Source organism: Rhipicephalus microplus, chromosome 2 (assembly GCF_043290135.1).
Source record: "Rhipicephalus microplus isolate Deutch F79 chromosome 2, USDA_Rmic, whole genome shotgun sequence".
Taxonomy (NCBI): Eukaryota; Metazoa; Arthropoda; class Arachnida; order Ixodida; family Ixodidae; genus Rhipicephalus; species Rhipicephalus microplus.
In genome coordinates this window covers 280,014,414-280,040,819 of record NC_134701.1, presented here as the reverse complement: position 1 = coordinate 280,040,819, position 26,406 = coordinate 280,014,414, and the positions used below count along the sequence as shown (strand labels likewise).

Here is a 26,406-nt window from a genome sequence, read left to right as displayed (position 1 = left end):
GAAAGAAATTACAAAAAAAATTACCACTTCCTTGTAGGTGAAAATTTGCAGAGAGAGGAAAAATACTTGCAGGGACCTTTGAATTTCGTTTGAATTATCAGAAGTTCTCAGTCATATGACTGTGGGTGAGGTCATATGACCACACATTATGATTAGGCACTGATCTTTATCAGATTGAAGACTTTTTTTAGGCATTTTAAACCCTAACTGCATGCAATGAACAAAAAGCAGAGGTGTAAGGTCTACAAGTTTATTAGCCATTTACTGCTGATCAGAACTTTTTAAAGAAATCGTGTACAAAACTATTGCCTCTGCAATGCTTGGTTTCGGGCTTATATTCTGCCCATATGTTCACCTGTCAGTAAATGGAACTCCTGCTAAGTGGAATATATTTTTTCGGTTTCTTCAGGCCTCGTTTACTGAGAGTCTACTGTGTGTGCCTTCAGCACAAAGCTCTCTATACAAGTTGAGAAGAATCGGGGTTTACCACGCACGTGCTTAATTTCGAACATTTGTTTACTCTCAAAGCCCGAGGCACTTATTTTTCATTTTTAGACTTATTATTATATTAAGCATGTAAATTTTTAAATAGTAGTGGTAAAGCAGCAGACATTTTCTGGTATATAACCCAAAAAGTATCACTTAACCGAATGATGGAGTTGAATTAAAGGAAACACACTGAAAGAACAGAGGGCCAACTAAAAATTGAATTTTGTTTGAATTACCTGAAAGTATGAATTAGAGTTATCACGAGTCTACTGTACAATATGAATCAATAACGACCAGATTCCTACAGTTGATTTGTTTAAATGCCTTGGTGTGAACATCTTGCATTAACTAACTTAGACCTGTCATATTACCACATCATAAATTCTGCTAATCATACTCTAGGGTACCAGATTTACTCGAATGTAACGCGAGTTTTTTTCAAAATCTCTGAAGTGATTTGGGGGTCCGCGTTATAATCGAAGCACCTCAAATCGTGCCTTGGCGGTGCCGCCCCACTGGTTCCTTAAGATGGCTACGACAAACCTAGCGATCTTTCAACCTTGTGCTGGTAACATATGCACGCTGGCAACATCGAATCCAATCCAATTCTATTGTTCGCGATGTGTTTTGCAGGAGGTTCATTTGCTTTGTGCTTCCGCGACTTCGGATCGAGCAAATGGCAGCGCGACGAGTTCAGTACGATGCCCGCTTTAAGAGAAATGCAATACTGATGGCTGAGAAAATCGGGAACTCAGCCGCGGCTCGACGGCTAGATGTGGCGGAATCTACTATCCGTGGGTGGAGGCTCCAGCGTGAAGCGCTCTTCAAGAGTGAGCCCAGCCGAAAAGGCTTCCGTGGACCTCGTTGTGGCCGTCACACAGAACTCGAAAAAAAGTGGCGGAGTTCGTGACTGAGCAGCGAAATCGCCTATTGGGGGTCAACGTTGAGCTGATTCAGTGGAAAGCCCGAGACGTAGCTAGAGAGATGGGGATCCTGCGGGAGAACTTTAAGGCTTCACGTGGATGGGCACAAAAGTTCATGCGAAGAAATGAATTTTTCCTCCGGCGAACAACGTCGATAAGGCAGAAGCTACCAGCAGATTGCGAAGCGAAGCTAGTGGAGTTTCAGCGCTATGTGCTCGACCTGCGCCGCTCGTCGCAAATGCCGTTGGGGCACATTGGCAATGCGGACCAGACTCCCGTTTCCTTGGACATGCCTATGTCAAGGACTGTCAGCGAAACAGGTGCCCCCCCAAGTTCGCATAAGGACAACAGGCAACGAGAAGATGCGGCTAATCGTGATGCTAGCCTGCTTGGCGGTAGGGCGCAAGTTGCTGCCATACATCATTTTCCGGCGCAAAACCATCCCGAAGGAGCTGTTCCCCAGGGATCTGATTGTTCACTGCCAAGAAAAAGGTTGGATGGACACTCCGCTTATGCTTGACTGGGTCAAAACTGTGTGGTGCCTACGGCCAGGTGCGCTCCTCCACCTCGCTTCCATCCTAGTTCTCGACTCATTTCGCGGTCACCTGACGCCCGAAGTGAAGAAGCCGATGCGGGAAACTCAGACGCAGCTCGCTGTTATTCCCGGAAGTATGACGTCCGTGCTGCAGTCATTAGACGTCTGCCTGAACAAACCATTTAAGGATAGAATGCGGCAGCTGTACGGAGAATGGATGCAAGAAGATTGGGCTTTGACACCTACGGGTAGGATAAAGCGACCTAGCGCTGCGAAGATTGCCGAGCGGGTGTCCGCCGCTTGGTACGGCTGCCGCACGACATGATAGTTCGCGCGTTTAAAAAAGGCTGTATATCAAACTATATGGATGGCACGGAGGATGGGAGGAAGAAAGTGACAAAGAGGGCTCGACCACCGGCGATGAAAGCGACAAATGAACAAAGCTCACTTTATATTTAGAAACTGGGATGTCTTTGCCACTACCATGTGCAGCAAATAAAGGTACTTTTTTTCCCCGTTTTACACGCGCTACACTAGTGTTCGTTTTTTTTTGTCGGCACTGAAAAGTCACCCCTCGTGTTACAATCGTGGTCACGTTACATTCGAGTAAATACAGTACTTACGCTGTAACCTTTCACTCGCTCTTCCTTCTATTAAAAGTAGCCCTTGACACCTTTGTCTGGCCAAAGCTAGAGTTCGCACATGCGATTTTCGATCACCACAATAACCTCATTAACGCCCTCGAGTCTGTCCAAAACCGTGCGGCGCGATTCATACTATATAACTATTTGTACACCTCAAGCATCTTGGCACTAAAAGCAAAGATTAACTTATCCGATCTGAGTAAACACTGCAAAATTGCATGTCTTAACCTTCATCATCAATTCTTCCATTCTTTACCTTTAGATAACCCATACATCAGAAGAGCCCATCGCATTTCCCGCCACAGTCACTGTAACGCCGTCTATCCAGTGCAAGCCCATACCACCACCCTTCACCAATCGTTTTTCCTGCGCACAGCCCGAGACTGAAATGACTTGTCAACCAAGTCGCCACCATTATTGGCACACAAGCATTCAAGCGGCTCATCGAAACCGCCCCATCATAACTACCCTTACATTATTAGCCTTCCACTCCCTCATGTAATATCCCAATCAGGACCTTTAAGGTAACAAAATGAATGAATCTAAGGTTTCTTTATTTCACTACTGTTCAAACAATGTCTTTTAAAAAGAGGAGTCAGTGGATACAACACTGTTCACACTTTCACTATGTGATAACTACAGCAGGGTACGCCTGTACCTTTAGTCAGTGAAAATGCTGGTAACACTTAGACAAGCTAGCCGCCCTTTCCTTAGCAAATAGGTCGTCACTTTCTGAGGAACATGCAAAGAACTTTTTCGCATAAAGCATTAAAAAAAACTAACATTTAAGGGGGCAGACTGGTCTTAGACATTTTTTGTTCATTTCCTCAGTGATCTTGATAAAACTGCACAGGATTACACAGTTTTTTCTGCTGATTTCAAATATGTAATTAGTTTTCCTGTAACTCACTTTGTTGCTGAGATAACTTAAGTTCACTCCCTATTGCTTAAGGCCACCATAGAAGAAAAAGTGCTTAATTAAAAGTGATATTTAGGACATGCCAACATAGACTAACGACTATAGAGTGACAGTATGGAAGAGGTTTTTGTTTTTAGACCTTTATTGGTTATTTTGCAGCAAAATGAACTATACATTTTCAAAAGCAGTTGGAATTGTGTTACAATTTTGATTGGTAATTAATTAAACAGGCATGTGCTCTAAATTTCGCTCCCATACTTGCATTCTACACACATACAGGTTTCCACTGCAAATAGAAATATTGCTGTACCTGCCCTAGCTGCAGAGATATTGAGGCCTCAAAATTGAATAGTCACAAATTTACTTTTTTGAGAAAAATGGAAAAAACTGAAAACACACAGTTTCTTCAAAAAGCAACGATCATGGTGCGCATGTTTAGCAATCCTCACGAAGGCGCTCATAAATTTGTAGTAGAGCTTTAGAGAAAGGGGCTGGCAAATTATAAAGAAGCCTCAAAGTCGGTTCCCCATTTTTCTTGCAGGTTCTGCATGTTAACAGCACCAAGAATCTGGACAGTTAAAAGGACATTACAAAAAAATTACTACTTCTTGGTGCGTGAAAATTTGCAGAGAGATAGAAAAATACTTGCAAAAACCAAATATGTCAATTTTAAAAAATGAATACTTTTGTCACTTTTTGGTCCCAAAGAGCAGTCTGCCCCCTTAAGCACGACGACAAAGAAGCTAAGACAAGTGCCAAGTACGCACAGAATTTGATTTGACTGAAGCAAAATTTTAAAGACTATAGTCTTTCTTGAAGACCTTCGATGGAAAAATTTTGATCCGTTTGTCTGTCTGTATGTCCGCCCTAACAATACCTCAAACGGCACTAAACGGCAAACCCCAGCCGCAGCGCCCACCAATATTGCTCATGGTTTAGCGGCCATAGTTGTGCGATTGTCAATTAAAAAGCAATTATTGCGCATATCTGAGGCGCCACAACAACGCTTCAATGTTTTGTATGTCTGCCTTTATAGTAGAAGAGGCCCACACAAGTAACTCCAAGGAATGTAGCGTCTAATCACGCTGCGCTGACAGTGCAACGCGATGCTCAAAAAGGTATTTCCAACGCTTTGCTACGACGTCACGTGGGTGGCACCTGCCCATCGCTTTGCTTTCTACACCTTATCACCTCCGAGACTGGCGCGCATCTTTCTCCGCAGGCTGCACACTTCGTTTTTTCAGATAACTGCCAGATGGCACTTGTGTCTAACGTGCCTCGATGCGCTCGTTCGCCTCTGCTACACGCTCGAGGCACTTTAACGCAGCGCCTGCAGAATACCATTCACCAATTTTCTTGCGCAGAACATCAAATAAACGTTTTATTCAATCTCTCCAGACACAAGACTATCGTCTTTCGACGACATTTGCGGTGTAACATGCAGATTTGGAACCAATTTTTTTTTTTTTTTTTGTTAGAATACTATTGAGAAATGCCATGCACTAATGAGAAATACTGGAGCCACAGGACTTACCAGGTGCTGGCCCTCGGCCTGGCACAGCCGCCCCAGGAGCCAGGGTGTTTGGTGGAACTCCCATGGGAGGGGTGCCAGCATGCATCTGCTGTTGCTGCTGTTGTTGCTGCTGCTGCTGTTGTTGTTGCTGTTGCTGCTGCTGCTGTTGTTGCTGCTGCTGCTGCTGCATCTGAAGTTGCAACTGCTCTTTGCTTTTGCGCCGCTTGTCTTCGAGTTCTTTTTGGATCTTGTATATCTTTTCTGCTAAAAGGTGGTAGTACTCCTCCTGCAGAAAATCCAATTCTATTGTAAAGACCCATGTCTTCAGCAAGCACATTCCACCATTTTATCACTTATATAGCTAGCTTTCATTGCATGTAAATCGTATAAACCCCACTTCTTCAGCAAACAAATCCCAGCATTTCATCAGGTACATAGCTTTTATTATGCATAAAGAATATAAATAAAAAATACGGCCCAAATTAAGCAAACAGATGCCAACCCTTAAATGAGAATATGCAATATGCGTGGAAAGCACTTCCCAAAAGGTGAAATTCCATCCCTTAAGAAAATGAGTTACACTCAAACCTCGTTGTAACTAAACCAGATATAACGAAAAATCGGTTATAACGAAAAAAATAAATAATAGCATTACAAAAAATATAGTGTTAAAAATAAACCTTTAAAACAAATTTTCGTGTAAGATGAAAGTTTGTTATATTGAGGTTTGAGTGTGTTCTAAAAATGCATGCCATTATATAGAGTACCACATGGTATAAAACTTGACCACATTAAAGTAAACCAGACTGTCAAGAGGCATGCCATACCCTGCTGTTGGCCATCTCGTACATGTCTCCCTCGACCATCTTGGCATATGCGACTAGCTTGTTCATCCTCCGGTCCTGCAATGTAGCTGGCTCGGGGGTGGGAAAAATGGCTTGCACTCTGCAAGAACGACAAACAAAACAGTGAAATACTGCAGCAGCAGAGGTACCAACTGTTGCGAACATTTACATCATATTGGACAACATGTCATTTTCTGTGCATCAAATTCGCAGAAAAGCCTGTAAACAATGCAAACATGCCAGCCACTTCCCTCATGCTACAATGAAAACTGCATTGCCTCCTCACACAACGATGATGCACAAAATGTACACGCTGTCATATCCTGGCGTACTTTTACTACTTCCCACCACATATTCCCCAGTGCCAGCTTTCTCAACACAAGAGGCACTCTCAACAATGCAATGATCAAGGCACCTGCATCACGAGCCAAGCTAAACAGCCATAAAAATATCGCATAGACAAAAAAAGTGCATGCACAAGCCACATTGCAAAGATGAGTGCCACAAAAGCTGGAAGATTGCTCATAGAAGGAAGGCACCAGCATTAGGCAAATGTGCACATGAAAAGTGAAAAAAAAAAAGGCATGTTATTTCTTAATTAGTACTTGTAGTTGTAGTTCGTAGTTGTCAATGAAAGTGAGCAGGCAGGCATGCACTCACATTTTGAGCACCAGGTGATGCCTAAGGTCCCGGGTGACTGACTGGTGCCAGTCCTTAGCGACTCCCCCTGTTGGCTGCGCTAGGCTGACACCACCTGGAGCACCCCCAGGGGGTGCCACTTGGTTTGGGGGAACTATGGACACGGCCCCAGGGCCGCCTTGCTGCTGTTGCTGCTGCTGCTGCTGCTGTTGTTGCTGCTGCTGTTGCTGCTGCTGAACAGCCTTCATCAATTTGGCAGCAGCCATTGCTGCTGCTGGTGATGTAGGCCCACTAACAAACGATGATTGAGGCCCACCTGGATAAAGAAAGAAACAGAGTCACCACAATGTACAGCAAAATAAAGTGTTTGTTTATATTCACTGCCCACTTATGCCTTCATGTAGAATGTGCATATCAGGCCAGAAAACTAGGCTTGTGCAAATACTCAAATGCTTCAAATATTCAATCAAATATTGCTGTATTCAAATTAGCTTCAATTCAAATTTAAAATTGTAACCCCCTGTGAAGATGGTTTCACTGCAGTGAAGGGGGCTGAGCCGTGAAAATTCCTGTTTAGGTGTACAGTCGAGCCTGTACACCTAAACAAGAATTAACCTGAGCCTGACGGGGCATTCGTTCGCTGTATCCCGAAGTTCGTAGTAAATGAAACACAGCTTTTAAAAAATTTGCGAATGAAAACACAAAAAGTTTTGCCCAAAAAAGTTTGTGACGCACGTGTTTTGAAGAGCAGAAGCTATAAGGGCGGTCTCGAGTTTATTTTAAATGGCAGCATGCTCTTCGCCAAGGCCTGTGGCGTAAGCTGCATGAGGCACTGGCTCCAAAGTTTCGTCGTTCTCGCAATCCGATTCCTTCGAATCGCTCTCGACGTGTACTTCATTCACAATGCCCTTCATTCACAATTCACAATCCGTGCATGGTTCTGCGGCGTCTGCATCATCATCAGCCGTGATTAAACTATCGCAACAGATGTCCCACCCCCTGCCACAAATCGCCGCCGCAGTGGTCCTGTTCGGAAGCTTCAGGACCGACATTGGGGCCCGACGTTTCGCGCACATGTAACCATCACCGCCGCCCACGAAATATTCACCATCTCCACAGCTGAATACCGGAACGCCTGAAGCGGCAAGTTGGCAGCCAGGTGGTACACAGCTATGAGCAAGCGCTCCACAACGCGGCACCTAAACGCGGATTACGCTCAAGCGAAGCGGTCACACTTTCGACGTTTTGTTGAGCGGCACGAAAAAGCGTGCTAGTCCTCTCGTCGGCCATCATGACCACACACACACACATCAAGAGCGAGCAAGATGTGCACACGCGTGGAACAGCTCTGGGCGCGTTTCCAGTCGGAAACGAAACTAATTCGAGCCAGCGTGACGGGCGTCGCGGAGCGGTGGAGACGGGCGAAGGGGTTGTGATCAAGAGAGGAGAGCAGACTTGCGAAAGAAGGGCAAGGAGTTGCGATAAAGCACGGGGGAATGTAAGATTCCTTCCTCCGTGCAATAAAGAGAGGGGAGGATGCGGCGGGCGGGCGACCTTGAAAACCAATACACACGGGAAGGAGGCAGGTTGGGTAGCTTGCTTGAAAGGTCCGTGAAACTCGGACGTAGAAAAACTTGAAAAAGAGTGCCAGCGCGCGCAGACGTCAAAGCATGGCCGCCTCGTTCGGTGCGTGCGGCGCCGTTCGAAGAATCGGCGGCCGTGATAAAAAGAAATCGTCTTGTTGTGCCGGCGGGTTTGCATGGCCTCACGAAATTTGATATTTTGCGATTCATTCGACGCAAATTAACAGCCGTTTTCGCGCTTCCGCACGCGCGCGGAAGGCATGCTGATTCGAGGGCAAAGTGAGCGAGAACAAGTCCTTAACACGAAACTAATCGCAAATTATCAGAGTCGGTGGGGTAGCGTACGCACGTGCACTAGACGCAGACTATCGGATACAGTCAGTGGCCAACGATGTTGGCAAATGGTCTGCTCACTCCAGGCTGGCGACATCAACGACAGTACCAGCGATCAAAAACAGGATAGATGGCCGACCGGTCTTCAAAAGATCGGTGGCAGTGTGAAAACATGGGCCTCGTCTGGTGATGCGGAAAGCTCGGAGTAGCGGGGGGACAAAGAATGGAGGGGTGCGTAACAAAAGCGGTTGGGGAGAGCGGCAACTAGAGGGGTGCGAAGGCAGGGTCGGCGTTTAACAATAGGAATGTATGGGCACCTCGCGGAAGCTTGATTGGTGGTCGAAATTGGTTTCCCGGGAATTTGGCAGACCGCTGACTTCGTTCGCTGTAACCGATCAGGGGCGCTCGGAGCCGTTCGTTGTAAGTGCGATTTTGTGCCATTGAAGCAATGTATACTTTCACGGTCACGCAGATATTGTTCATTTTAAGCGAAAGTTCGTTTTAAGTGGGGCCATTATGTGTGGGCTCGGCTGTATTTGAAACTACTTGAGTTATCACCCCGAAACTTCATATATAGCTATTCCAGACACTCTTCAATATGCCTGCCAAATTTCATTACTCTAGGTCAAAGAACAAAAAAAGCTTTTTTGATTGCCAACTCTACCCTTAAAAGTTGTTTTCACTTTCTCTGTAACACAATAAAAAAATGGCACTTGCACAGGCTTTGTTTCATTTTAAAGACAATAACGTACAGGTAATTTAGGTCATGACAAAAGTGTTTATTTTTCTTTATGCTACGACATATATGTACTATTCAATTTAGATTTGAAATCACAATTTGCTTCGAACCTTGTGGGAATTGAGGCTAGCCCGCTGCCTTTGCGCGGGCTTTGCCGCCTTTTCTGCCGTTCTCATGTCCCGACATGTCTGCCCTCCTTTGCTGTCTGCCGCGCTGAGAGAGCGGAGTGACGTTTAACTCCCTCACCCGGTAGCGGATGTTGACGGTGGCGCCGCGCGCGGGGACTCCCAAGAGAGGTTTTTGCGCGCTGCGTCGGGAGCGGGCAGATACTCTCCGGGACAGCAAACGGTGAGCCACGCTATCTTTTCGTCCGTCGACTCCCGTCAGTCGGGGCTCGTCGGACTTCGCTGACGGCGCCTGGCGCCCAAGGCGAACGCTCACCCGCTGTTGCCCCGCTGCGTACTCACGGCCGAAGGGCAGTACGGGTCCTAGTGCGTGGCCTAGCTACGCCGACCCGTCTCCCTCCGAAGCCAACGCGAGCGCCTTTGCCCTCGCTCGAGCAACCGGGCCCTTTGTCCCGGTGTCTCCGTGGATCACCTTTACCGCGGAGACGTGCTCGTGGCACCCTGTGTAGTACTTTGTGCCCGTGGCGTGGATAAGCCTATTTGCTTTCCCGCCGCGCCTTTTTGCAACGGGCTGTACTGCGTTTGGTGTTGCCACAATAAAGTGTTGCGACTTGAGCAGTATCGTGTTCTCGCCACGGCGACGGTTAACGCGTGCCCTGCGGCTCGCTGAGACCGGACCCACGCTGGTGGCCGTACTCCTTCGGGATACGTGTACACCACAAGGTTAGGACTTGAAATACGTACTATCTTGCAGTGTGGCTGTAGATAAGTGAAGATCATGTATGTTTCAACTACCTGTGCGATTTCCTAGATTTTTTTTTCATGACCGTAGTGCACAGAATTTCACTTCGCAGTGGTAGACACTATAGTTATGACAACTTAATTTAAAGAGAAGCAGATGTGCACAAAGAAATCTGGAACGTTTTTTTGCCAAAAAAAAAAAAACAGTACCACATGCAATGAACACAATCTTGCTCTTCATGACAGCATTCACGTCTTTAAAGAAGCTGTGCTTCAACGACAAGGCGACATTCTCGCCGCGCGTGCCTATCGCCCGCCGCCGCCAGCCAGCGACGCCCTTGAGCCGCGCTGCGCTTGGAGAGGGGCCATGACCCTTCCCCAACGGCAACAGCCTCTCCGCGCCGCCTTTGCGGCTGCAACCGGCTGTGCGTGGGAGTTGAGCGATCGCGCTCTTGACCCCTTTATGCATGAAAGGCGGGCAGCCTGCGCTGCTCCGCCTGAAACCTCCATACAGGGACGCTTTTCGACCCAACGTAATGTGGGAGGTGCGGCTCGCAGGAACGTATCCTACGATAACGTAGCGAGCCGATCACGACAGCTTGAAGCTGCTCCGTCTGGGAATACAGACCGTGATGGAGTGCGCTGTTACCGCTGCCGTGAAAGAGGGCACATAGCAAGGGAATGCACCAGATCCAGGCCTCCTGCGAGGCAGGGAAACGGGCTTACGGGTCGTTCGTGAATGCACGACCGACCCAACCTTTGCTTCTTCCCTCTGCGTGCAGGGCAAGCACTTTTCTTGCTGATACGCACGCGCCGTTCATTCCGGTCACCATTGCCGGCCGTGAATTTTCGGCTTTGCTGGACACGGGCGCTAGCACCTCGTTGTTTGGCGAACAGGTGTTGTCCCACTTGCAGAAGCACTCGGTGCGCTTGCGGGACAGCCGAACGACATTCAACCTTGCGAAAGGCGTGGCCCATTCGGCAGGCGCTGCAAGGTTGACTGTCCGATGGGGAGATCGAATGAGACGCTGCTGTCTTATTCATCTTCCAGGGCTCAATGTTCCAGTGATTCTCGGTCGGGACTTTCTCCTTAAAACCGGTATCGTTGTGGACATTGCGAATGGCGGCTATCGTGATGGCCCATTTTGCCAACTCAAGCCGTTCATCAGCCCGCCGGCGCTTACCGTCGCCTTTGCGGCAGAAGCGTCGGAAACGTGCCCTGCGCAGAGTTCGGGGCCAAGCCCCCGCTCACCGCATTTGCCCTCTCACAGTCCCCTTTGGGAACGAGAGGCGCGGCACGAACCGTGTCGTGCGCCAACTCCGGGGTCGTACCCTGGCGTTCCGCGCTCGTCGGCTCGAAACCCCTGCTTGGATCGACCGGCACGACACGAAGAGGCACTACATCCTTTGGTCGCCTGCGCGACTCAGTTGGAGGAAGCACAGAAGGCTCGTCTGTCGACACTGTTATGTCAGTACGACGAGCTCTTCACCGATCAACCTGGCTGCACCGATTTTGTGAGCCATGTGATCGAAACTGGTGACGCGCTTCCTTTGAAGTGTAACCCCAGGCCCGTCAGTCTCGCCAAAAGGCAGATTATCGATGGGTTGCTAGATGATATGCTTGCGGCTGGCATTATTCGCCGCTCGTCTAGCTCTTGGGCGTCTCCAATTGTGCTAGTGCCTAAGAAAGATGGCAGTCATCGCCTGTGCGTCGACTATCGCCGTCTGAATGGAGTGACTCGAAAGGATGCCTATCCGCTCCCCACGATAAACTCCATCGTAGGTAACCTGGGTGATGCACGGTACTTTACCACGCTTGACGCCTCTAAAGGTTATCTACAGGTCCGGATGGGTACCCGTGACCAGTGTAAAACTGCGTTCACGTCCCACAGAGGGTTGTTCGAGTTTACTCGTATGCCCTTTGGTCTTTGCAATGCTCCTGCGACGTTTCAAAGACTCATGGACCGCGTCCTCGGGGAAGCAAAGTGGTCATACTGCATGTGCTACCTCGACGACATCGTGATTTATTCACGAACCTTCGAAGAGCACTTGGCCCATGTTGCCGATGTACTCGAGAGGGTGAGGACCGCCGGGATGACACTTAACCCCGCTAAGGTCCAATTAGCGCAGACCCGTGTTCAGTTGCTCGGGTTTACGCTGGGCGAAGGCTCCATAGAGCCGGATCGGGAGAAACTTCGAGCTATTCTCGAATTTCCCGTGCCCAAGGACGTACGTGGCCTTCGCCGCTTTCTAGGAATGGTCAACTTTTACCGTTCCTTCATTCCGTCCTGTGCCCGACTGCAGGCGCCCTTGAGCAAACTCTTGGGTAAGTCTGCCGAGTGGCAATGGGGACTTGAGCAGCAGGAGGCGTTTTCCCGACTGTCTAACGCCATAGCGGAGACAGCGCAGCTCAAGCTCCCCGACCTGACCAGACCGTTCGTTGTACAGACTGATGCGAGCGATCTGGGTTTAGGAGCTGTTCTCCTACAGGAATACAATGGCGTGTTGCAGCCGTTGGCCTTTGCCAGCCGCTCCTTGGTCTCTGCGGAGAAAAATTATTCCGTGACCGAAAAGGAGTGCCTCGCCATCGTGTTTGCACTGCGGAAGTTTGACGTCTATCTTGATGGGACGAAATTCGTAGTGCAAACGGATCACAGTGCGCTCAGCTGGCTGATGCGGCTCCGTGAGCCTGCCGGCAGGCTGGCGCGCTGGGCTCTCCTGATACAGCACTATGACTTTTCGGTGCAGTATCGAAAGGGGAGCACCAACGTGGTAGCTGACGCGCTATCTCGTGCCCCACTATCGGCCGAGGACCTTGATCCCGGTGCGACCGCCGCTAGCGGTGCCTTAGCACTTGCAAGCGTCGGGGGCGAAACAGCAGCTTCGCCGCCGTTCGGCGTGAAGGGTGAGTCCCCATGCGGACAAACCTTGGCTGCTAACCAGGTAAGCGGCGCACCGCGAAGCGGCCGAGCGGGGGAGCTTTCCGAAGGCCACGAGGCCGAGAGCGAACCCGTAACGCCGACTCAAGCGGTTGTTGCTGCGGTCCTGAGTGGGCGCGATACCAGACTCCGCCATTTTGGGAGAATGGGCATCCCTTTCAGCAGAGAAGAGCTTCTGAAGGCCCAGCAAAGTGACCCGTTTTGTCGCGAAATATGCGACGGTCTCAGAGAGATGGAGCGCCGTGACGCTGCTTGTCCTGCAGCGGGCGCCGATAACGACTGTCTCGACGAGACGGAGCGCCGTGACGCTGCTTGCCCTGCAGCGGGCGCGAATAGGGGGCTCGAACCAGCGTGTGTCGCTGAGTCCCCGGCGGATTCATATTTGCTGGACCATGACGGACTCCTGCTGAAGTATATAGCCACTGACGACGAGTCCATAGACCCGTTTAAGGTGGTTATGCCCAAATGTCTGAGAGCCGCACTGTTGCGATCCTCTCACGACGAACCCATGGCCGGTCACCTGAGTGGCTCGAAAGTTTTTGCAAAACTGAGCCGCGTTGTGACTTGGCCCGGCATGAAGCGAGACATTTTTCGCTATTGCCGTTCTTGCCGCGTCTGTCAAACGGTGAAATCAAGGGGTGGCAAACCGCCCGGTCTGATGAAACCGATTGTCAGTGAGCGTCCGTGGCAAGTGGCCACCTGCGATCTAATGGGACCATTTCCCAGAAGTAAGCAGGGGTTCATTCACCTGATGGTAGTCGCTGATCATTTTTCGAAATGGGTGGAACTTTTCCCACTTCGGAAGGTGACAGCGCGAGCGGTGCTTGAGAAGCTGCAGGAAGTGTTTTGCCGGTTCGGCTTCCCGGAAAGGCTCATCACTGACAATGCTTCTTATTTCACCGCTCGGGTGTTTGGTGTCACGTGCCGTTCCCTCGGAATTGATCACTGCACCACTTCACCCTACCATCCCCAGTCCAATTTGACGGAGCGCGTCAATCGTACGCTCAAACCGATGTTGGCGGCCTTTGCCGAAAGTCAAAGGGACTGGGCAGACCATTTGAGTGAGCTCGCGTTCGCTATTCGAACATCCGAGAGTCGCTCAACTGGTTTCTCGCCCGCCTTCTTAAATTTTGGAAGGGAGTTGGCAAATCCGGTGACCAGCGTCACTCAATGCCAGCTCGAGGACGAGGAGGCGCCGGCAGACTGCTCCGCTTACGCGTCGGCACTTCGGGACAGGCTTTGTCGAGCTTTCTGCAAAGCAAGGCAAAGTTTGGCGTCGGCCAGGGCTCAGCAGAAGGCCCAATATGACCGCAAGCATCGCGACCTAGTTTTTGAGGTGGGCGATCTTGTCCTGAAGCGCAACCACGCCCTTAGCGATGCCAGTAAGGGGTTCTCAACCTCGCTCGCTCCTAAGTGGCTTGGTGCGTACCGAGTGGAGAAAGCTTGCACTCCACTCGCGTACTTGCTGAAAGATCCCCAGGCGGGAAAACTCAGCCGTGCCCATATCGCAGACCTGAAACCCTTTGTATCACGGTCTGACGAGCTCGCGCCAGAGCCCTGCGGCACTGCGCGCCAGCAACGGGGCACACCCGGAGCGGCGGACCGCATTCGGACCCCGCACCGGTATAATCTGAGGAAGCGGTCACCTTTGTGATCTCGCGCCGGACGGCGGACTTCTCCGCAACCGAAGGCCCTCAGTTTAGTCTAGCCTCAGTATAGGTTAGCTTCTTTACGGCCTTTTCTCGTAAAGAAGTTGACCCCGCCCTGTTTGCTGCCAGTGTTTCTTTTTTTTTAAGTGTTCATGTGTATTTTATGTTTCTTTTGTCTAATATTAAGTGTTATTTGTATTTTGTTTTTTTTGCCAGATGTTTAGTGTCAGTATGCTCTGTGTTTACTTTTTTTTTTTCGTGTTCGTTTCGTCTACCGCGAAGGGAGCTGTGTGTGACCTTGAGTGTCGGTGCTTGCCGGGGGAGAGAGACGAAGGACGCTTTGCGTCTACGCTTGCGCAGCCGTCGGCGGTGTGTGTGCGTGCGTGTGTAAGTGCGTGACGCTTCAGTGCGAGCCCGCGAAGAGTGCGTCATGGCTTCCCCCCATCGATGCAGACGCTGGAGGTGCTGGGGGGTCATTGACCCACTGACGTCAGACCATCTGGCTGTGCTCTGCTCTCGGCCGTCGTCGAAGAAGCCCCGCTGCCTTTACCACCATGGCTCCTGCGCGAGGCCAGCTGAAAGCAGCTATATGCTGCCGGCCAACGCCATTCGCAGCCAATTTGGGTCGGCCTCCCTGAGCACTGGAGAGGCCCGGCTTCGCGCAACGTTCCAGCTTCATCATCGAGCCAGAAATGCGGGGGCCTCCGAAGCACAGCCGAGGCAGCGTTCGTCGGACTCGCTGCTTATCAAGACCAGCAACGAGCCATCAGTGAGCACCCCCCCCCCTTCCGGTACCTCTGACCTCGCACTCGGGCATCGCACCCAGCGGACACTGTCACGCCTTTCCGCCCCTCCGCGCAGTGGACGCTATCCCCCTTCAGCACCACGAACACTAGTGCCACGTTTCTGTGCTCCCTTCCGCAATTATTTGTGTAGTGTCATGTGTTTATTTTGTTATTTATGTTTTTGTTTCTCCTTTGTAATCATATTTCTTTTAAGCAGCAGTAGCAGGGCTGGACTGAGGTTAGCTGTCGCTCATAGCAGTGTCATTTTAACTGCATGAGTGACGTCCGGCTGCCTTTTGCTGACCGGTAAAGGGCAAATTTAGGAGAGGGGGATGTGGGAATTGAGGCTAGCCCGCTGCCTTTGCGCGGGCTTTGCCGCCTTTTCTGCCGTTCTCATGTCCCGACATGTCTGCCCTCCTTTGCTGTCTGCCGCGCTGAGAGAGCGGAGTGACGTTTAACTCCCTCACCCGGTAGCGGATGTTGACGGTGGCGCCGCGCGCGGGGACTCCCAAGAGAGGTTTTTGCGCGCTGCGTCGGGAGCGGGCAGATACTCTCCGGGACAGCAAACGGTGAGCCACGCTATCTTTTCGTCCGTCGACTCCCGTCAGTCGGGGCTCGTCGGACTTCGCTGACGGCGCCTGGCGCCCAAGGCGAACGCTCACCCGCTGTTGCCCCGCTGCGTACTCACGGCCGAAGGGCAGTACGGGTCCTAGTGCTTGGCCTAGCTACGCCGACCCGTCTCCCTCCGAAGCCAACGCGAGCGCCTTTGCCCTCGCTCGAGCAACCGGGCCCTTTGTCCCGGTGTCTCCGTGGATCACCTTTACCGCGGAGACGTGCTCGTGGCACCCTGTGTAGTACTTTGTGCCCGTGGCGTGGATAAGCCTATTTGCTTTCCCGCCGTGCCTTTTTGCAACGGGCTGTACTGCGTTTGGTGTTGCCACAATAAAGTGTTGCGACTTGAGCAGTATCGTGTTCTCGCCACGGCGACGGTTGACGCGTGCCCTGCGGCTCGCTAAGACCGGACCCACGCTGGTGGCCGTACTCCTTCGGGATGCGTGTACACCACAACCTTAAACTCACTATTCACACAGGCCTGCTGCTTACAGTAATAATAAATGGATGCACTCTCATATTATAATGATGTTATAAAAAACCCCTACTATTTAATTATTCCACCGCAAGTTTCACCCTTTCTGAGGTAACTAACATTAAGTATCTTGGCCTTTGGATTACCAATGACCTTAGCTGGACTAAACATATTGACTCCGTAATTACAAACGCTAACCGAAAACTATTTTTCCTTCGAAGAGCTTTAAAACATTCTAATTCCAAGGTGCGTACTCTAGCGTACAGGACTATCATTCGCCCAGTGTTAGAATATGGAGTGATTGTTTGGGACCCCTTCACTAAAGCTAACATAACTAAATTGGAAAACGTGCAGAAAAAGGCAGTCCGCTTTATCTTCAATAGCTTTGGACGCACCTCTATAACTGAACTCCTACATCGTGCCAATGAGCCTTCAGTTACCGAAAGAAATCGTTTAATACGACTACTATTTCTTTACCAAATAATTAAAGGGCATTACAAGCTTGATGTTTCCAATATCATTTCCTTTTCTTCTGGGTACGCCACCTGCCAAAGGCATCAACTTACAATAACCCCTTTCCGGTCCCGAAATAACTGCTTCGAATATTCCTTTTTCACTCGTACAGTAACTCAGTGGAATGGACTAATTAATAACCAAGTGATGGAGCCGTCCTTAAAGTTATTTGCAGCAAATTTGACCCCATTGTTCACATCATGCCGTTCTATTTTTTCGCTTGTTTGTTTGTTTGGTTTATGCATTCTTGAGTGCCAACATTGTGAAAATTATATCTGTAAGCACCCTGCTAAAATCTCTGTAATAGGGATTGCAGTATGAATAAATAAATAAATAAATAATTAGGTGCATGCACCATCTCCTAATAAAGACTTCCTAAACTGGGTTCAACTGTATACAATATTCGACGCCGCAGCACCCAAGAACCACGCGAAGTAGCGTGGCCATTTTGGTCTCATTTGAAAGCCGTATTCTTTTGTCTGTTCCTAGCAAAAGAACGCTTTTCATCTAGCAACAACACAGCTATCGCGAATAAAAAAAACAAATACTCGCGCATAATTGGTGCGTTTCTATCATGTGGGGCAGTTCCCGGTTCCCTATTGGATGTTAATAGATTCGTCTGCTAGACAGCGGTATGCAATCCGCCATTTTGTGACGAGGCCTAAGTGACGGCTGTGCGATCGGTGCGATGGCAGGCAGTCATCGAAAGTTCCATACTGCTCATGCATTAAAAAAGAAGCGAAACGGCGCCTGAGAGCATGCAGCATCTTATCAGCGAAACCCTCTGCCGCTAAGAGCACGGAAAAAGCTGGCTGTGCCAGTGCTATAACGAACGCAGCTCCCACGATCACGGACGCGATAGGCGGGGCAAACGATCAAATGCGAGATCTGCGCGTCGGTACTCCCCTGGTGGCCCTTCTGTGTAGTGCGAGTGACATTCAAAGGGACCTTTCATCGACGTCAGCCTCACGACGCAAGCGGTCTGTTTTTTGAAACTCGGAAGCAACTGTGACTACTGGAACGCCATTCAACGTCGTAAGCTGCTTCAGTGTATGAAGTGCGGTGTGTCTGGCGGGCCTGGCAGCATTTCCAAGAAAAAATTGGCAATATGGCATCGCCACGAAACTTGTGCTGACGTGTGATGAGTGCGGGGAACTGAAATTTGTACGGTGCTCGCCGAGAGCAAGTGGTGGGGGGATGCGGGGCACGACCCGTTCGAGATCCACATGATCGCGGTTTGCGCGGGACAGCAAATAGACAAACTGCGCTGAATTACATTTTTTTTTCACCCTGAATGCTTCACGGAGATGCAAAGACATATAAAAATTACGTGAAAGTGGGAATGATTCCTGCTCTGAAGGAGGCTACCGCGCACGCTACTGACGACTGCGCAAGCACCGTCAAAATGCTGTATGCCGATCTGATGATAAACTATGCAAACCCTGGAAACATCTGGTATGCAATGAGAAAAAGCGCTCGAAGAATGATGACTGCACTCATCGTGACTTCTAGCATCACTACTGCACTGATTTACACCATTGCCTGTTTAATATATATGCTCCTCCCCCTCCCCTAAACTCCTTTTCATCAAGTCTGAGGCCATTGCGCACAGTATCTTTTGATCTAGTGGTTGGAATTTGATAATTGTTGCAGCATTTGAAAGCTATTACATTGATGAGTACAACAAGACCAAAATATTATGATAGTTCCATTAAGAACAGTGATTTAATTAGTGATATAATTAAGCAACTGTTTTAGGATTTTGATGAGTCTACTTGTAAGGCCACAACTCTTGAACCAATGAAGCTAAAATAAAATTATGGTTTCCTTGCACACTCTGTTCTTTACAGAACACTGGCATTTCCAATTTGCAGCAATCTTTTGTGAGAAAACTGTTTAAAGAGGGGGCAGAATGCAAGTTTATGGAACAGTCAATATTTTAAAATCTGGAAGTGACAGCTGGAAACTAATTGCATATTTGTATTCAGCTATGAGAAATGCAAATCACAAAATTTTCAGCTCTAAATACTCAAAATAAAAAAAAAGAATTTTTAAGACCAGTGCCTCCCCATAACTACCACCAAGTGACCCACCCTATGCCATACCATGCATCACAGTCCCTGAAACACAGCCCTATCAGCCAATGACAAACAGCCTCACAAACACAGCCTAATGTCATAGGTATGAACAGCAGCCACCTTGAGTGGCAGGTCCCAGGGGAGGCCTCTGAGGTGCTTGGGCAGCCATGGAGGACACCACAGCAGGAGGAGTCCCCTGAGATGGAGCTACAGAATTTGGGCTTGGCCCTGTCAGCAGATCCTGAGGACTGCAATGGCTAGGCCCAGGTGGCACTTGCAGGTCGTTCACTGCACAAAGAGGACAAACTGATAAGCCAAATTCCTATACTTTTGAGAATGAAAGCAGCAGATTATTATCTCAACTGATCTGGTTCTCGCAGCGTTAACAAACTAAAAACGAATTTCACAGTGTCTGAAAGCTTCAGAAATCGGTTTGAACATCACCCAGAAAGATAAGCGAGTCGGACTTTTTTCCATCTTGCCAGCATGCTTTTTTATATCACACATATGCTCAACTTATGGCCGTACCAGTAATTGTTCAACAAGCTCCAGTAGCCATTCTTACTGATGAAAACACTAACGCACACAAAATCTACTACATCATGGCAAACTGATACAAACATCAAGGTACTTCTGTTCTTTTTTTTTTTTTTCAGTCTTTTTAGAAGCCATCACTCAATATGGTAATATACATAGACTGTGCGCTGACGCAACTGTGTCTTTTAACCCTTTGCAGACTAATATCTGGCCACTACTAACAACACATCATGGTTATAGCGACCCATGGTCAGGCACTGCTTAAGGAGGACATGGTGCGTGGAGATAATTTCTGAATTTTTACACCAAACATGATGAAAATATACATGTAGATTTTCTTGCTGATTTTAAACATGCAAAAATGTTTATTGTAGGTCAATTATTTCAGAAGATACACAATGCTGCCACTCTATCGTTTTTGAAGACAATAGGAAAGAAAGTGTGATCGAGAATAGAATATTATTGCATTGCTAGACAGTGCAATATGTGCAATGCTGCAAGCAGATTTAAATTCAAAGAAGAACTAGTGATTCTGCAGATGATGAAAGTTCGGGAGTTATGTGATAGCCATGACATACAAAGAAATCTAATAACTGTTAAATTTATATGAGCTACAAAGGAAAATTCTGCTCTCATCACTTTGTAATACACAGATTGGGCTTTATGTTAACAAAAAAAATAATTACACTAGGTGTTCTAGATCATAAGATGTCAACCTGACAAACTAGTAAAGTGACCAAAAAGCATGTTTTGAGAAAACTGAGAAAAACAAACGAAACTCATTTATTTACATAACTGCACTTGAAAAAGCTCAGTATGCACCGTGCATATAGTTTTTTCACTATGAGACCCTGTGTGGTGCTTTTTTAGCAATGGGGCATGTTTTCAGTTGCTTGTGGCTTCTTGGCTAATGCTGTCGTGCACCCTCGATGCTTTTCAGGCTGCGGTTTTGCCAGCTGGTGTTTAGGCTCAGCTCTTTCATGATGTTTTCCGATGCCCTTTCATTGCCTGTTTTGAACTTGAGCACTGCTTCTGCCACAGCGACTTGGACTTCACGTGGAGCAGACGATAGCCAGGAGACTCCATCAATAGGGAGGCAAGCTCAAATCACATGTGCGATGTTGCGAATAGGAGAGCGCTCCGTTACCTCTTTTTGCCGTGCATTTTCAAGCTGCCAATGGCTGAATCGGGCTCGTTCTGGCGGAAATTTGAAGGCAAAAGACGGCTCTCAAAAGAGATCAAGATGGTTGCATTGGCACACATGAAAGGGCAGGGGCGTGTCGCAGAAAATGTGCAATTTCAACATCAGTTCAGGCTCAGATTTAGTTAATAGGCGCAGTATAAAGGGTCTTAGCTAAGCTTGTGCGAATAGTGAACTTTAGGCTCGAAGCAAATTCGAAACGAATAGTGATTTTGGTCGAATAATTTCAAATCGAATTCGAATAGTACATAGGACATATGAATAAAAACAGGCATATTTATTATGACTTAACTAACCTGCACAATATCCTTTAAAAATTGAAATAGGGCAAATGGCATTTTCTTTTTCCGTTCAAAAGAAGCCGAAAAAACTTTGAGTAGTAGCAGGATTTGACTTTGGCAGGATGCGAGTCATAACCCTTACAATATGTAACATTTTTAAGTTTATTATACTGAAAGCATATGCGCCGTCATAACAAGCTTTTAAGCTTAATAAAATGAATTGATTTGAGGGTGCTATTTCTATTTACAGGGGCCGTGCGACACTTTTTCAAGGAGCCATAGAATGGATTCACTGAAGAAGCTTATTGCTTGATGAACTCACCGGCCAAAAAATTTTTAGAATTTTTTCACTACGCGCAGAGCTGCAAAAATTTGTCGCTAGCTGCAAGTGAATTCTCTCTTCTTGTCCCAACGAAAGTGCTGGAAGCAATTTTCCGCTGACTTTGAGACTTTGTTTTGAATTGCACACCGCGTGCTGCACTATGATGTTTAGCTTGCATGTTTTCGGTACCAATCGGCAGCGTTTTCTTAAAATGCTCAAAAAATGTTTCAGGGCCCCTTTTAATTTAAAGAAGGGCTTCACGGCAAAGTGAATTTCTCCTAGATAGCTGCTTTCACATTTTAGCACCCCTACACCGCAGTGAAACTACCTTTACAGGCGGTACATTCGGAATTGTATGCATTTATTTGTTCCTTGCGAATACTTCAAAATATTCAATAATTTAAATTCGAATTGTAGCGAATTCGAATACCCTACTACTGGTTCGAATATTCGAAGCATTCGAATATTTGCACAAGCCTAGTCTTAGCGGCTAAAATGATGGTATAAGAGGCATGAAATTCACAGTATAACCGCACTAGTTGCTGTATATTTCAAAACCGCAATAAAAAAAAAAGTTTCGCAATTTTTCAGTCTGCACAAGCATGTCCACCTAACCAGGGGAACTCCACAGTACTGCGAAGCCCCACTTCAAGGTTACCCTCACATCAATTCATCATTTTTAAAGTTTAAAAGGTGTAAAATTCTTTTAGTGCTTTCTTTAATTTAGGACACCTCTTTAGAATGAGAAGTGGGTAAAGGTTTCCAACAGCAATTGGGTACAATGAAAACAGCGGCAGGAAACCCCCACTTACTCTGGGCAACTGGCTGCCCCCGGTTGACCAGCTGGCCAACCGAGGCCCCACCCGCTGCATTGTAAGGAAGGCCCAGGGCAGCGTATGCCCGCTGCATGTCAGCTGGTGCAGGGCCCTGTCCCGTTTGGCCAGGCGGCACTGCAGCACCAGCTTGCTGCTGCCGCCGATCCGAGGCCTGCTTCAGGGGCAGGCAGACGGGGCAGTCATTGCGTGTGCAGTTTTTCCAATGAGAGATGATCTGCCGTGAGGAAGCACAGTGGGGCACGGGACATGCCTTTCCCGCCTGGCAGTTGGTCATGTGGTTCAACACATTCTTCATTGTCCGGCAGTGGGGTAATGAGCACTGGCGAACCTGCAGAGTACAAGGAAGCATGCCCTGTGCAATGGTGCTTGCAATCTTGAGAATTGAACCATGGTACAACACATCATTTGCAAAAGCTGCAGCAGAAGTCATTAACAAACATGTTACACACAGTCGAACCTGTATTCTTAACAGGTTTAGGAGCAATATGGCAGATTACAAAAGCTTTTTACCTCTAGGATTCAGTGAAAAAACCTTGCTTTCTATCATGTCAACACGGAACTTTGTTTTTATCATTTCTCTTTTATTGTTCATGCTTTTTTTTTTCATCATTTCAAGAGGTGAGAATACTCAAGGCTTTTTTTTTCTTTCTTGTTCAAAAAGTCTGCCATTCTAATATTTTTTTTTGTGCAGACTTCAAATATGACATCACTTTTCGTTCAGCTGCTACTGTTCTCAATTTACTGTACTTACATAATTGTAAGTCGGCTCAAATGTGGGCTAACCACCACTAGTAGAAAAAAAAGAAAATCATAACACATTCCACAAAGAAAATTTATTTGCATAGTCTGGATTGGCAACACGATGACTGATCCCACAGAAGGAGTCGTGGCCCGTGTGCCGTCATGTCATTATTCATACCATAAACTTTTCTGTCCTGCCCTCATAAAAAAGAACATTTGAATATTTTAAGCAGGACATTTCACCTCTAGCCCTGCAACACGTTTTAAAAAAAAGTAAAAAGAAGTGTAAATTCTGGATTGCAAAAAAGGTTTCATAGCAGTGCTTTACATTTATGCAGCTAAGCTAGCTTTACGGCAATACATAACAACTTTCAGAAATTTTTCCACAATCCGTTATATGTTCCAAGTTGAGCAGAAACGGTAATAAAAGGATCTCTCTGAAACACCTGGCATCTTTTTTTTCTTTTTCTCCGATACACTGCATAATGACATCTTGGCACATGCTGAGCGCTAATTATTAAATTTTTGCTGAAACGTACCAGGTTGTAGGAGATTTTAAGTCTTGGCACAGTTTGGCGAATCTATAGCATCACAGGTAATGTCGTAACCATGCCACAGTGTCCCTGATTTGTAGTTTGTCCCGCTGGAACTAGTGTCGCTAGTTAGTTTCTATTGTAAATCAAGTCCACCAGACTTCATTCAAACATTTATTCCAATTTTAATTAAAACTATGACAAAATAGGTTGACCAACAGTAATGCTAACATGGTGTTGTCACACACATTGGCAGAAAGTTACACCTTTAACAGTCATTGTCTTATGTACTAATTTTTAGGAACACCATGGTGTTTAATCTTACTCGACTCTCTGCAGAACACGAAGCACCAATGAACAGTGATTTTGATCAAATGATTTTGAATCGAATTCAAATAGCATATATCACATACTCTAGATAAAAAAAGGGCATATTTGTCATGACTTAAGGGGGGGCGCGGCAAGTAAAGTGCCGATTTTGGTCAAAATATGCGATTTTCTGATTTATTTTTTTTCGTAATCTTCAGACCTTCAACTTCCTTGTTCTAAAATATTACAGCGAAACGTGCGCTACAAATCCCGCAAATAGTGTTTTTGCCGAGGCTAGTCGCCGAAAAGTGCGAAAAAAAAAGCCCCTGAAACGGTGTTGTTCACGCCGCACAAACGCGCTAAGTTGTTGACTGTGGGCCGCCATTTTGGTAGCTTTGGAAAGAGGAGAAAGCCGGCTTCCCGATGGTCGCGGTCTCGTATTTCGCCGAGTGAAAATAAAAGCGCGAGGAGCAAGTAAAAAAACAAAAACGAAGAACGGCAATTGGCTGCGCGGGTCACGTGGTAGCAGGCGCGACCTCTTACTGGTCAAAGCTGCGCCGCGCACCTTGGCAACCTTGGAAGCGCGAGCGCATCTGCGGCCGCCGCTTTTTTTTTACCAAGCTTTGTTTACATCGGTGGTCTCTTCTGAGTGCTTGCTCATACTGCGGTGCTATGTTGTCGCAAAAAAAGTTCCGGAGCGTCCACAAGTACGGCAAGCGTCGGAAAGCTTGGAACAAAGGGCAGACGACTGCGGCTGCCGTCCCAGTCGCAGTTCCGGACGGAGCATGCTCTTCAAGCGTCACGGAGCCTCTACTCAGAACCTTCGCTGATTGTTGTGAGGCCGAGAGTGTGGAAGGTGCCACATCGTCGTATGTCAGACCGCCGGATGCCGTCGACCGTGATGGACGCTCTCGCGAACCCGATTGCGGTGGCACCGCGTCGGCAGCCGTTGCAACTCCGGGCGTGCGCGCGTCGAACATTCTATCGCGAGTTTCGGCCCAGATTCCGAGCAGTGAAGAAATCGCGCAGCGGGAGCAGACAAGGCGGGATGTTTTGGATGCCGTAGCATCGAAGTCCGCTTCAAAGCGGAAGCTCGAGCTTCTGAACGAAGGCTGCGACGAAAATGACGGCGGTAAGGACTCCACATTCTTCATTGTAAATAAGAAGATGCTGAACGGTCTGCTTTCGTCAGTAAAGTGCAACAAGTGCGACGAAGGGTCGATACGCCTCGAGACTACGCACTGCCTTGGACTCGCGGCGAGGATGGGACTTTTTTGTGACAATTGTGGCATAGTGAACAGTGCGTGGTCGTCCCCGAGGTGCTCCGGGCAACAAAAAACGAACCCCTTTGAGGTAAACGTGCGTGCTTTGAGGGCTGTGCAGTCAGTTGGCAGAAAACAATCTGCCATAAATGACATTTTTTCTGCGATGGACATTTCGCATCGAGCACTGCACCACAAGTCCTACCAGAGACTGCAAAGGAAGTACAGCCACCCTGCCACCACATCAGCTGCCACCCGCATTGAAGCAGAAAGTGCACAGAAGGTGCATGACATTTACAAGGACCTAGGAGGAGTGCCAGGCAACATTGACGTCATTTACGACGGCACGTGGATGACGAGGGGGCACAGAAGTCATATTGGCGTGGGCTGTGTAATCGAGCTGTACACAGGCTTGGTCTTGGACCACTGTGTCCTGTCCAACTACTGCCAAGGCTGTGCTGTTGGCCCCAAGCCAGGTGACGACAACTATGAGGAGTGGCTTGAGAAACACAAGCCACAGTGCCAAAAGAACACCGATGCTAATGCAGGCCAAATGGAAGTAGAAGCAGCTAGGATCATGTTTGAAAGATCGTTTACCAAGTACAAGCTTCGATACATCAATGTGCTCTGCGACGGTGACAGCCGTACGTACCTTGCCCTCACGCAAGACAAGGTGTATGGCTACATGGTGATTAAGAAACAGGAGTGTGTGAACCATGTGAAAAAAAGAATGGGCACTTCCTTGCGCAACCTTCTTGATGAGCACAAATCCAAAGGCCGAGGACTGAGCATGGGTGGCAAAGGCCGGCTGACGCAGGGCCTGATAAAGAAGTTGACGAATTATTATGGCTGGGCCATTAAGAGCCACCCCAATGATGTTCCTGGCATGGAGAGGGCCATCATGGCCACTTATTACCATGTAACATCCACAGACCAGGATCCACACCACGACCTGTGCCCAAGTGGGACTGACTCCTGGTGCCCGCACAATCAGGCATTGGCCAAGGGAGAGCCGCTGCCGCCTCACAAACATAAACTGCCCCCTCACGTGCAAGTGGCACTGCTGCCAATCTACAAGCGCCTCTCGAACAAAGAGCTCCTTGAAAGGTGTGCGCAGGGAAAAACCCAGAACGCTGTGGAGAGTATGAACAGCCTCATTTGGTCACTCCAGTCCAAGAGCCAGTTCGCGTCCCTTCGAAGTGTGGAAAGTGCAGTTGCAGATGCAGTCTGCCGTTTCAATGGTGGCTGCAAGAGTGCGCTGCAAGAGATCACTGCTCAACTGGGCTTCAATCCAGGAGACTGCTC

At 48.1% G+C, this 26,406-nt stretch overlaps 1 protein-coding gene across 1 annotated transcript in view; it reads right to left on the bottom strand.

Annotated features, from left to right (window-relative positions):
- The window catches only part of nej (CREB binding protein nejire), a 96,756-nt gene that overhangs the window by 42,922 nt on the left and 27,428 nt on the right, over window positions 1-26,406 (bottom strand). The window contains exons 5-9 of the mRNA XM_037430738.2: window positions 22,233-22,584; window positions 19,200-19,367; window positions 6,529-6,823; window positions 5,851-5,968; window positions 5,045-5,309 (exon numbers count right to left, since the gene is read on the bottom strand). Coding sequence (XP_037286635.2) covers window positions 5,045-5,309; window positions 5,851-5,968; window positions 6,529-6,823; window positions 19,200-19,367; window positions 22,233-22,584 — 1,198 coding nt within the window. The remainder of the gene's footprint in view (window positions 1-5,044; window positions 5,310-5,850; window positions 5,969-6,528; window positions 6,824-19,199; window positions 19,368-22,232; window positions 22,585-26,406) is intronic.